This window comes from Cynara cardunculus (assembly GCF_001531365.2).
Source record: "Cynara cardunculus var. scolymus isolate 2C chromosome LG 16, CcrdV1, whole genome shotgun sequence".
In the NCBI taxonomy this organism is placed as follows: Eukaryota; Viridiplantae; Streptophyta; class Magnoliopsida; order Asterales; family Asteraceae; genus Cynara; species Cynara cardunculus.
Window position 1 is genome coordinate 12,122,232 of NC_037543.1, and position 13,447 is coordinate 12,135,678.

Sequence of the window (13,447 nt, forward strand, 5' to 3'; positions counted from 1 at the left end):
TCAACAGATAAATGTTTCAATAACATTTGGGGCACGCAGCTCATCATCTATCAATTTCTCATTCGGAGAAAGTTGATATTGAAATCAGAAGGATATATGTCCCCCCTTCAAGTATTTTTGATCACATATTGAGTCTGATAAATTTGTGTAGTCCACACGATTTATCTTTTTGAGCCTAAACAGAAGCATACGTTGCTTTATCTTTCTACACTACACAGATTTAGCATTTTATATGTTAATTTGCCAAACATTCATAGATATGCTATTTTTTAGCTATCGATGATTGAATGGAAGACCTGGTGAGATGAGCATCAAAAAGTCTCATATATACAGTACATCAGTTGTACTGAGTATATCTGTTATACTCACAGGCCAATCTTTTTATAAAGATTGAAAACAATTTCATTCGTTGAAATTGGATGTTACCTTCCCAATTCCCTTAATCTGAAAAGATTAAACAAGTAGATTTGAAAAGATCTACTTACAGTTTCTTGAATTGACGGCTTACACGGAAAATTTCATTCATCTTATGTATGATGGAATGATTCTCATTTCATCATAAAGGGGGAGTATATGTAATAATGAATGAAATATTCATTTCCRAACATTGTTAAAGGGAATCTGATGCAAAGATCAAGGGGGAGTAACTTCGATAATGGCAAAAGACTCAAAAGAAGTGCGACTGAAGATAATCACAGAAAGATTATTCATGTGCTACATCGACTGAGAGTTTTTTGAATGAGAAGATCAATGTTTCAAAAGTTTACAAATAAAAGTCTGAAGATTAATTCTGAAGATTCTTGGAAGATCACATCTTGTAAATTGTTTTTGTTGATTATTGTTCTACATTGTCAAAAGAGAAGATCACTGCGGTTTTACATTTGAGGGGAAGAATGCTAGAAGATCTTTCTCAACAGATGATTACTTGAAGATTACAAGTTGAAGATTTCTTTTGAAGATGACATTTTTGTGCTTAAAGGTTCAAAGTTCAAACAAGGACTTAAAGTGCAGAATTTTCTTTCAAGTCTGAATACAAAGGGGGAGAATGTTAAGACTGAAAATCAGTATTAATTGTATTCGTCTTGAAAATTAAATATTGTCTATAATTGTAAAAGTCATCGTGTTTGACTTTTCTTAGGCAAATTTGACTTTGACTATTGTTTAGTAGTTTGACCATATAAATAGGAGTTGTCTTTGTAATTAGAAAGAGAGAGAGCTCATTTGTAAATCATATTACGTAAATGAGAGGTTTGACTGAATTGTAGAGATTGATTTTTCCTCTCAATATTGTTCTTGATGTTCTTACAAGATAAATCCAGATCTGCCATATTATGAAGATAACATGAAGATTGATCAGTGAAGTGTGGGACAAACAAGTTGAGTGATCTCTCAATGCAAAACACCAACACATACGCATATATAGAGATTACTCTTCTATCTAAAGAACATATACACTCAGTGGCGGACGCAGAAAAATATATTGTAGGGGGCACTCCCGACAAATTTTTTTGGAAATGCATGACCCCGTGGTTGACAAGGTCCTCTAAGCAAATATTTTCTCCTTATTTCATCCCTTTGATTAGGATGATATTCCGAAMTCTTTTTCCTATCGGCCGGATCYCAAGGAAGATCKKTCAAWTCAATTTYGYAAGACATCGAAGGAGCAGAGCTCGATTCAGGTGTTGATGCTTTCCTTTTAAAAAATCTTTCCATTTGATTTGCCTAATTGCCTACAAAATTACCCACAAAATTAACCTAAAATACCTAACCTATAGCATTTACCAATTACCACAAAATTAACCAACAAAATTAACCTAAAGCATTTACCAATTACCACAAAATTAACTTAAAATAAATACCTAACCTAAAGCATTTACCAATTACCAATTACCACAAAATTAACCTAAATAACTACTAATTGAAGTTGGAAATTAGAAATTAACCAACAAAATTAACCTAAAATACCTAAAGTAAAGCATTTACCAATTACCACAAAATTAACCTAAAACATTTACCAATTACCACAAAATTAACCTAAAATACCTAACCTAAAGCATTTACCAATTACCACAAAATTAACCAACAAAATTAACCTAAAATACCTAACCTAAAGCATTTACCAATTACTACAAAATTAACCAACAAAATTAACCTAAAATACTTAACCTAAAGCATTTACCAATTACCACAAAATTAACCAATAAAATTAACCTAAAAACATTTACCAATTATCAATTACCACAAATCCACAAGGTAAAAACTAACTTAAAATACTAAACATTGAAATAATGAAATTGGAATCTTTTTCTTTACCCAAGAGAAGAGCCTCTGGCCCTCTGCCGACTGCCAAGAAGACAAGAAGTAGAAGGAAGTCTCCAGGATGCACACAGCCACACCACAGGCCAGTCGGTCCGGTGAGGCGGAGGCGGTGAGCGGGAGCCGAGCCGGTGTGTCACACAGGCGGCACAGCGCACAGGCGCACCGCGCACAGGCGTAGTCGCAGTCGCAGGCTCGCAGCGGGCAATCACAGATTCACAAGCGTAGTTGCAGACGTAGTCGCAGGCGTAGTCCGGTAGTCACACTCCCTTCAGTCCTTCACAATCACAGATTCACTTCACAAATCATAGACTCGTTTCTTGGTCTTGGCTGCACTGAAGACTGAAGAGGGAGGGGCCTCCTACCTCATCTTGTTGGGGGCCCAATTACACCTAATCTCAAAATATAACTAATTTTTTTTTTTGGGCTTTCATATGAGATTTTTGTTGGGGGCCCAGGACCCCAACCCCTTGTTACTGCGTCCGCCCCTGTATACACTTATCTTCAAGCAAGTTAGAATCCCTCTCTAGAATTCTAAAGTTCTTACCCAAGAAGAAAACCCTCCTGTCTTTATCTTTTCAAGAAATCTTTTCTATTTTTCTAAGTATATTTGTGTGTAAACTTAGATTGTTTTAGATAGGTTATCTTTACCTTTTCTATTTCCGCAAACAATCCGCAAAAAAACTGTATTGATCTTTCTCTATCAATAAATATTTTTAAATACGAAAGTTTTCTGTGTTTGTATTCATCTCCCCCTTCTACAAACTGTTTGTCTAAAACTCTTGTAGACCCGACTGAGACCAACAAAAACTGGCCTTTTTGGATCATATGAAAATTGTTATCGCATTATATGATGTGATGACTTTGAGTTATCACATCTTCATGATGCGATGATCTTGGTTTATCGCATCTTATTGATGTGATGAGTTGATTTTATCACATCCTTATGATGCGACAAATTGAGTTACAATATGTGTTTATTGCATGTACTGGATGCGATGAGATAGCAAAAATGGTTCAGAATATTCCAAAGATTTCCATCTTTGGACTGTTGGAGATGGAGTAACTTACGTGGTCTGTACAAGTCTTTTTGTTTCACTAATTACTTGTTTAGTCTTCGAGTTTTTATTTTAAATTTTCTATATTTATACTATATAAGTATGTATTTATCTAAAATATATGCATGTTGGATTTGGTGGTTCTCACACCTGTCTTATGCGAGGAAATGTGGTTGTCTCACCCTTGTGATGCGATAAAATTATGGTTTTATTTATATGATGCAACGAGTTTATGTATAATGCAAGAAATGAGTTACTTTATTGTTTGATGTGATAAGGGAGTGTTGTCTCATCATTTTGATGCGACAAAAGAGGTTTGTTTGATAAAACGATGTTTATTTGTTATTTATACAAATATGGGTTTTATAAAAATGTTTTTGGTGATTTTTCAACCTGTAATAGCAATCAAAGGAATTTTTCACTAGACCTCATGATCTAACCCTCATTGTGGTGTTCTAAAATGTGCATTACAGGTCGATCACAATAGGACGATAAGGGTAAGGGAAAATTACAGAGAGATTCATGATTGCTTGCATATGATTTTTGGGATGATTTGATGTTATATGTACCTTATTACTTGTTATGTATACAAGTCTTGTGCTGAGATTATGTGGAAAATTTGATAGCTACTTTTGTAATGTAGTCTTTTGTATATACTGGGATCAAATGTGAATTGTATTTCATGATTATGAAATTCTTTTAGTTTCTGCATCTTCTCTATTTTGACAGCATCAGGTTCTGCACTTCTTCTTTCTCTTAGTTCTTCATAGCTTTAAGTCTATTTTATTGCATATTAGCCTAGATCTAATTAGTTTACTGCTTTCAAATTTAGTTATGCACTTTATTTCATATTTCCTGCATTCGAGTTTGCTACTTTCTTCATAGTTAAATCTTGTTCTATTATCTTTTCTAGTATAATTAGTTTCTTGGGTTTAATCGTCTTTGATTTAGTAATGTTCTTTATTATTTGAGTCCATTTGCTTCTTGGTTATGTCCTACAATTTCAGCTTTAGCATTGCTAGTTAATTGTTTTAGTAATGTTTTATTTCTTTGAGTCTCGCAAAATGATAGTTTGGTTTCTATTTCATTTATCTCTCTTTCTTTGCGTAATGTTTAAAGTAGACTGCATGAGAAGTCTTTGATACGTATGTTGATTCGGACTCAAGTTGAGATATTGATCGGTTTTTCTTCAAAATGTCATGTTAATAAATCTTTGTTTTGTATTGTCAGTAGTGACAGCTAGGACTTTACTAAATGGTGATTGTTTAACTTACGTTAATTTATACAGTTAAGGTTTGAACAAAGGTTTGACCTTGATTTGGTTTGGCCAATCAATGATTTGTGGTTTCACCATGAAAATAGGTGGATACAAAGATTGGAAAAGTATCTGTTTTACTTCATGCTTCTTTGCAATTTAATCATTATGAAAATAAATGGTGTTTTCGTTTTGAAAGGCTTTTTCTCTTTCAAAGAAGGTTAGAGTAATTTTTGATTTGCAAATGCCCATCTTAATTGCTCCGAAATTGACAATATGTGTTTCATTCAATCTTATGTCGTCTAGCTTAGGTAATATATTCTTTAGGCTTTTTACTATTTTTTTCTTAGTGTAGTCTCCTTTTTAGCTGATAATCATTCCATGTGTGCGATTCGTGTAACTAGTTATAACCTTGAGTGAATTTGTGTTTATCTCATCGCTTTCCTATGCTCGACCTGTATGCTACATCTCCGTACGCTTGGTTACAAATTTTAAACTCACATAAGAGGTAAACTCGTATGAGTCGATCTTGAGGATCGTGGGTGTTGCATGGGTGGTATTCAATGAGCCGGACTTTGGGACCCTATGTATTAAGGTAATGAATGTGTGTGGATTCGGACATAGGACCTTGTTTGAGGTTGTGGCCTAATAGAGTTGATACTAAGCCATTGAGGGTTTTATGGAGATGCACTCGGGAAGGGTCGGGATCCAAGACCATTAGCTTTGAAGGGGTAGCTCCACTTGTGGATGACTAGGCATATAGATCGTGTAGGTATTATAGTAGGTACTCGTGTAGAATCAGACATCATGATGTTAGGTATTGTGGTGGATACTAGGAGGAGTTAGATACTTGGACCTTAATCTCTAGGTGAACTCGATAATGTTGATGTATGACTTACTTTGTGTTTTGCTACATTCAATGGAAATGGTGTTTGTAAAGTCTTGAAAAGTTGGTTCATATGTATAAATTAATGTGTAAAAATGTTATAAATTAAATCATTTGATTGCATAATTTATCACTATTACATGTATATATAAAATCATCAAACAATTTTTGGGGGCAACTTGTTTAGTCATGTTCAATCTAGTCCTATCTTGTCTTGTTCTGTCCTTTTTATCCCTCTCTCTTGTCCGGTCCAATTCAGTCCTGTTCAGTCTCATTATTTTCTGTCTAGTCTAATCATGTGTGCATTATGTATACCAAGGCTAGCCATTGGACCTGGTGAAGAAATTGGGCCCATTGAGCAGTTTTACATGGGCCTGTTCGGGAGCCCACACATATATGGGCCTGTTGTGTTGGTCCAGCCCTTCCAAACCTGCCTTCTCAATCCCCATTGACCGTTTTTGTTCCTGCGAAGGGCAAAAATCATAATTTCCACGGGGGGCACACACTTCGACTGCTATCAGTACTCGCTCTCATTCTTCCAAATTTCCAATGAAATCGTTTCGAGTTTAACAAAGAACAGGTAAAAAGTCTTGTTTAGTTTGCTATTGATTGTAGGTTGTGTTTTCCCCTATTCTTTTTGTTGTCCAATTTTGTTACCCTAATTCCGTTTATATTTGAGCAATCGTTTCTAGGGTTTCCCAGATTACCCAAAAATTAAGTTGCTAGCTTTAATGTTTGTTTGGCTTGCTGAGTAGCTTAGTTGACGCCATTTTTCTTCAATTTTCAAATTTCTCTCCTGTAAACTTTTCGTCCCGGCTCCTAAAAGAGAGATTTCTGAGTTTGGAAGTTCATCCTTCTACTTCTTAAATCTGAAAATTGGCGAATGATTTTTTGACATGGTAACTCCAAAATGCTCCAGTTGTCATGATTCTGGTTAGGTAAAATGAACTTGAAACAAAAGAATTAGTTATCAACTATAAGGGTAACGCTTTTGGAACATAGAATTCAACTGACTTCTTTTTGGTGACGAAAGGAGTGTGATGTAATTGTAGTTGGCTCTGTCTATTCAGAGCCTTTGATTTCTTTCCCTTTCTGTATTTTTCCAATTATTTTTATAAGGCTTGTGAAGTTTTAATCTTTGGGCTCAGAAGTATATGCACATTAATCCTCAAGATTTTGTTATTTGATCTTCTGATTATGAATTTATGATTGGGAGGTTTTTTCCTTTTTTTTAGTTCCTTATCCTGGAAGTAGGAGTTGGATGTTTCATGTGAATATCATATAAATAAGGTTCATTTTGTTATTTGTATCAAGACATTTAGTGAATATCCTTGGTTGATTAGGTATTTTGAATGAGTGTCCTTTAAGACTTATCATATGATTGATGATGGAGCTGTGGAATCTTTTCTTATTTTGTTATCTTGGGAGCTTATGAATGTTGGAAGGGAAAGTTTGTAGAATTTGCCGTTGATAAACTACCTCCGAGTCTGACTTGGATATGTGATCTTTCTATCACAAAGAATATTGATACTAGTGGACATTGGTGAATTTGTAGAATTTAGTTAATTCCAGTTAACCTCACTCTAAAGTAAGCCGTCGTTCTTCTCCTTTTCTTTGTTTTGTTCTATATTGTTTTTTGTTTGCTTTGTAAGATCTAAAGAGGGATGATTTATTAGGTTGATAGGTCGTGGAAAGTGTCTTTTGGGCTTTTGCTTGTTTTCACATTGAGTTTAGATGACATTACCTTCACTAGTTTCTTTCTTAGTTTTCTTTTTTGACTAGTGAGGAGTTAAACCACTTATGCAGTGTTGTAATCTATGTTTCCAAGTCTTGACAAGGAGGAAGGGATCAACAACTTTTGATGCGATTTTGGCCAAGTTGTTCAATTCATGATACTTGTGCAATGTAGTTGGATTAATGAAACAAATGTCAACTAGGAATTTTGTCTGAATCACCCTTGTATATGTTAATTGCTTTTCTATAGCAAATTGAACCAAATCATATGAACAATTCTTGGAGATAGACCGAGTAGGTGGTAAGCATTTTATTCTAGATCTTTTTCCAATTTTGTGTCCTTTGGGGGTTTTTGTTATGCTATGATGCTTGTAGCTCCTTTGAGGTTAGAGATGGCAAAGGGGTCGGGGTTTACTAGGGACCCCAATCCTGATCCTCGGTCCCCATTCCCTTCCCCATCCCTGTTGGAGAATAAGATTCTGTCCCCAACATCCATATCTCCATTGAAGAATTGGGGATATTTTCCAGTCTACACAATTTAATTTTCTGCATAATATCTGTATATATATATATAAACACATATATATATATAGATAGATAAGGTTGGGTTCCGGTGAGAAGAAGAGTTAAGGTAAGAAGCATAAGAAGGGATCTCCACCTTTGGATGCACATTAGGATTAGATGCACCGAGATGCACCGAATCAATCCCTGTATCAAGTGCGGTTCATGGGTGGGTTTGAGATTAAAGGTGATCAAGGGTCCAATCCCTTCTTACGCTTCTCTCACACGGTCCTTCGCTTGTATAGATATACATATAAATGCCAATTTTCTGTTTAAACGACATAACATGCTAAAACTTTAATCAACCTAATTTTAGTTGATGCATTCTAGTTCAAACACAAGTATATCAATTACAATACTTGATGATTGAAATTTTATACAATCACATTGTTATATCACGAAAAGTTTCTCCACAAAAAATCAAATCAATGATATAATTTTTTGCAAGTTTCCGTCGAAGATTAAATATAGTTATTCTATCCATATATTGTATATGATCCCTGGTTTTGTATATATACATAGAATTAGTTTATTAAATACTCAAGGTTTGTGTTGAGGAGGGGGTATCCCCATCCCCGGTTTATAAATTTTCTGTCGGGTACGTGATTTTTTTTGCCATCCCTTCTTCAGGGATTTTAATTGTCATATACCATCCTTGTGGTGTTTGAACTAAACTAAAAGATTCACTAATTTTTTTTCTTCCATCACTTCTTCCCTTTCCTTCCATTCTAACTTCCTTGTGAATCTATGATGGTTTCCAATCTCAAAACCTAGAGAAATTTCACTGTTTGTAATCCGTTGTCAGGTCTTTTTTATGTACTCTATGTTCTTTTACTGCTCTTTATGTTCATATCTTTTTAGAAAAGAAGAAAATTCAACCATCTATTTTAGCAACTTAGAACTTTCTTTTAATCAAACCAAAGTAAAATGAAGGCTGTTATTGTTAATAACCATATAGTAACCACCTAAATTAATGTTTTGACAATCAAAGACGCTGAAGCAGTTAAGGTGGGAGTCGAATCAGCCTTAGGATTATGTGTGTTTACAGTTGCTTAAGCATAGTTACAATCAATCTAAAAGTTAACGTGAATCTTGTGATTCGAGATGATTAATCATTCACTGAAGGGAGATTTCATCATTGACAACTACGTTCTCATGTAAGTCGTTGGTTGATCAATGGCTTGTTGGAAAAGTAAGTCAGAACTTTTGTACAAGGTTTTAAAGAACGGAAACAAGCCTCGAGGCGTTTTCCCCTTCGGTACGTGAGACGTAAGCCCTGAAAAGTAAAACAACAAAATTTATAAATTCATAAATCCATAACATTTAACAAAAAATATAAAAAACATGACATATACTATGTACATTAAACTAGATGCGGTGACTCCAGGCTATCTGCAAAGCAGGTGGTCGCCCTGGGATTAGTTAGCTCGCATAGCGGTTGGATATCCAGGTTAATAAAAAAACCAGATTATACATAAAAAACAGAATAAGGCGTTGTTCTGTTGATCGAAGTAATACAGAAGAGAGAGCCAGAGAGGAGAAGAAGTCGACAATAGTATAAGGCTTTGTTTTGTTGATCGATTGACTTTTGGGAGAAGTTTTGGTCGAAAGAAAAGAAATTGGGCTTGGGCTACATTGGAAAGAGGCGGATGGGTTTCCTTATAGTATTAGTGTTTTCTGATTTTCAGTTATTTTCTTATAGAAAACGTGAGATTCTCTATCAGAGAAAGAACCGCATGCCTTGGCACAGCCTTAACGCCAGCCTCACACCACCAAGGCGTACATCCCTACAGGATACCAAAGGCAGCGCCTCATATTCGCTTTTGGACCGAACCGCCCTGAGGCGCTCCTCAAGGCGTATGTCTTTGGCGTTTTTTAAAACCATGCCTACCACCAACTCTATCATCTTTATTTTAAATTTTCTTTTAGTTAATATCTTTTGCTATATATCTCGGTTTATAAAAATAAATACATTGTTAAAATTGTTTCATTTTTTCTCTACGTTTAAAATACTCGATACAATATATTAGTCAGGTCCAAATCAAATAACTTTCATTCATGTTAAATAATTTTATTGCAAGTCTTTTGACTTACCTTATTAAATACATACTTGACATATCACTCTAGTTATTTGATTTATCTTTTAATTTAGCTTTTGGTATCTACTGTTAATTGATTAGTACTTCCTTTCTTTTGCTTTTCATTCTGCTGCTGTATAATAAACTTTTATGATTGTACACCACCTAAATTTCCAAACAACAGGCTTATACACAAAAGACTCTCATAAGCCCGTACTATCTTCTTCTCACTTTAAACTTCGGTAAGGAATGGAACAATTAATAAAGCTTTGCTTGAACTACATGTTTCCTCTATTCAGATAAGGTGTACTCAGTGGCTAGTGCTAGAATGCCACATGCAAGGACTCAACATTGTTGCTTTCTTCTTTGCTTGATAACACTACAAGTCATATGCAGGTACATTCTAGCATACTTTGATAAATTATTTGTCTTTGACTATTTTTCCAACAGTTGCATGATTACAGTTGTCGGTATAATTCCTATTCATTGATGGATGATTGGTCTTTTATGTTATTTTGGCCATGTTTTGCAACTGTAAGCAAACTTATTTTTTGAGCTTATTGAAAAAGTCCCTTTTGGTAAGCCATAAACTAACTAGCTTATAAGCTAGCTTTTTGAAAAGCTACTTAAGTTAAATGTTTCAATAAGGTCTAGGGTTTTTCTTCCATTTCCTTTTTTCCAATTATGCCCATTATATTTTACTTACATGACCAAGAAGCTGCCTTTTTGGTGATTTTACATTGTCATCTAACTAATCAGTTAGTTTTTACTACTAGCTTATCAGCTAATTTGCAAACATGGCCTTTATGTTTGTGTTGTACATATTACAGGGCTGACAGAAACATTTTGAATGTTGGAGAGGAACTGCAAAAGGAAACTCTACCATTACAAAGTGGATCCCGTATCTACCAACTTGAAGGGCTTAGGCCGAGGACGTGGTATGAAGTCAAGATATCATATCCTGCTTCTGTAGGTACAATACATTGTCTTCTTGTTTACTACCTTGTTGTGGTGGTTAAAGAACCTTACTATATCTAATAGCAGATACCTGCTAGCTTTTCTTTACAACTGAACAAAGGAAATTCGGACTTACTGCTCAAGCCCCAGAGGAAATTACTGAATACCGAAAAGTTGATTTTCAAGAATGATTTACAAGATGATCAGGTCTGAGGTTTGCTCTTGCTTCAGTATTTTACTGTATTGCTTGCTTTTGAGGATTTAATAATCGAGCTTAGGATAGCAGACTAGGCCGAGGGTTTGTGTAGCTCCCTTAGATGGATGGAAAGGATCTGGAGAGGTAGAGGATGGGCGTAGGGTTAGTGAGCCGGCAATTTGACTCCCAGAATCCTTGGTTAGGACAGGGGTGCCTAGTCCTTACATGGTTATAGTTCCGTGAACTTGTGTGGGTTAGCAAGTTTCTTTGTTGGTCTCTATGATTTTTGGTTGCTTGCTTCTAACTTGTCTCTAAAATCTCAGCATTCTCTTGTTTTCAAATTCTTCTTTTTGAATGTCTTTTTAAGTCTTTCTTCATAATCTTCTTCCCACACTATGCACAAGCCGGGGGGTCTTCATGGAAACAACCTCTCTATCCATTGGGTGGAGGTCAGGACTGTGTACATCTCACCCTTCCCAGAACCCCACCTTCAGGTGGGATATAATTGGTTTGTTTGGTTTGGTTTATAATCGAGATTTTTGGTTTTAGAGTGGAACATATGTCATGTTGACTGTGGAGCCGGAGGGGGTGGTTGCGATACCTCATGGAAAGGAGAGGGAATTGGTCATTTATAACATAGGTAACTTTCATCTAATTAACTAAAATTTTGATCTTATTTATTGTGTTGATATTTTTCTATCATATCTTCCTTCATATGCATCAGTGGGTGTACAGTATGGGGTGGGTATAATTAAAATTCTATTATTCCTGAACTGAAATTTAAGTAATATTTTTAGAAGTTGGTCTTTTCTTAACTTTATAAAAGTTGGTCACGACTAAACTTAAAGCTATTTTTGGCAAACTAGTTGATAAGATAGGTGTTGATTGATGAGCTAGTTGTTAGCTAACAAACTAGCTGTTAAATTAGTCATGTTGATAAAAGGTAAAAGATAAACCACATGACAATGTAAATGATATAAAAAGGAAAATATAAGGGGATAATTGGAAGAAAAATGAATAAAAGTCCTCAATAAGCTATCTGAAGCAGCTTTTCAAAAAGCTATGGTTTACCATGGTTCAAATGAGGCTTTTTCAATAAGCTCAAAAAATAAGCTGGTTTATGGTTGCGAAACGCTTTTGTTTCTTCCTGGCAACTTCTAAAAGCATGGGATTAACTGAGGTACGTGCAACTGGTAAAAGCTCGGGTTTACTTTCATAGTTCGCTGTTGAGGTCCCTCAAGGCCATCACAAGTTTCATGACTGTTAACTTCAGAGCCCATGGGATTAATCGAGGTACATTCAAGCTGGTGCGGACCACGATTAAAAAAAAGTAAATGAAAATGGTGTTTGAGAACTTTAAGTTCTTGAAAAATCATATGTTTTAACAGTTTACATAACATCCATTGATTGTTAATTCACAATTTGGATATTAACGTGTTTATGTGGATGGCAGTTTGCGATGAACTGGTGGTCGGTATCCCACACAAAGCCTGGTGGGTTGTGATCATGGCGGTCGTTTGTTTGGGTGTGGCATTTGCGATCCCCTCTTTTCTACCGTTGGTTCTTATGAGTACAGATCCAACTTCTTCCAAGAATTCTTGACTTGATGATCAAGTTCGACATCCAAACTGAAGTAAGTTATTGAAACTTATGATATAGTTAGTTAAGAAGAAGAAGAAGGAGGTATTAGGTTTGTAACATTATTTTCTTTAGGCCATGTCTTTGTTTCCTTTTCAAATAATTTTGCTGTATTAATTATTTTTTATCATACATCAACTATTTTCTTATATGGGTTTGGTTGCAGCGAGAAGGAGAGCTAAAGTGAGAAATTTAAGAAGAGATCTCAATCATTTGATGCACACTAGGATGAGATGCATCAGATCAATCCCCGTATCAAGTGCGTTTCATGGGTGAGTTTGAGATCAAAGGTTCAGATTTCTTCTTACGCTTCTCTTTTCAAGGGACTGTTTGGCAGTTGCTGAATAGTTTGGTGTATTTGTCTTTCTTATGTTAAGTATTTTTTGTCACCTTATTACTAGCTGCTCTTCGTTTTTATGGTGTACAATATATTTAATGGGTTTGTTTTGGCTAATGTTGAGGAATGAAAATGAAAATGAATTTTTATTCCATCCTGTTTAATCAGGAATGAAATTTTGGGTTTCTGGGGAATGATCCCATTATTATATAAAAAACCAAACAATTTTTTTTATTTTCATTTTTATTGATTGCTGTTTAATACATCTAACCAAACACCCTTAAGTGTTAGTTTTATAACATAATTATTAAAAAATTGTTATTTTAAAATCACTTGCATGAAATTGTTTAAAACTTCTAACGATCATCTTCTTGTGTTTCAATCGTCGTTGAGTATAGTTGTTAATTGTTGTGGTTTGTGGGTGGAGTTTG

General features: G+C 35.0%; 1 protein-coding gene across 2 annotated transcripts; it reads left to right on the forward strand.

Moving 5' to 3' along the window:
- Positions 1-5,981: 5,981 nt before the first annotated feature.
- Positions 5,982-13,162, forward strand: LOC112529700. 2 transcript variants are annotated; one of them, XM_025141058.1, is made up of 7 exons: positions 5,982-6,095; positions 10,188-10,284; positions 10,719-10,857; positions 10,933-11,052; positions 11,591-11,681; positions 12,495-12,674; positions 12,846-13,162. In XM_025141058.1, the coding sequence occupies exons 2-6, from the start codon at positions 10,217-10,219 to the stop codon at positions 12,641-12,643; spliced, it is 567 nt and encodes a 188-aa protein (XP_024996826.1). In that variant the 5' UTR covers positions 5,982-6,095; positions 10,188-10,216; the 3' UTR covers positions 12,644-12,674; positions 12,846-13,162. The 2 variants fall into 2 exon arrangements, with proteins under 2 accessions (XP_024996826.1, XP_024996825.1); XM_025141057.1 differs by having other exon boundaries at positions 5,999-6,095; positions 10,930-11,052.
- The last annotated feature ends 285 nt before the right edge of the window (positions 13,163-13,447 follow it).

Excerpts from the sequence above, each read along its gene's own strand:
- LOC112529700 (XM_025141057.1), top strand. The coding sequence starts at position 10,217 with ATGCCACATGCAAGGACTCAACATTGTTGCTTTCTTCTTTGCTTGATA. Across the intron at positions 11,053-11,590 it reads ATGATTTACAAGATGATCAG|AGTGGAACATATGTCATGTT; the intron begins GTCTGAGGTTTG and ends TTTTGGTTTTAG. Across the intron at positions 11,682-12,494 it reads ATTGGTCATTTATAACATAG|TTTGCGATGAACTGGTGGTC; the intron begins GTAACTTTCATC and ends TGTGGATGGCAG.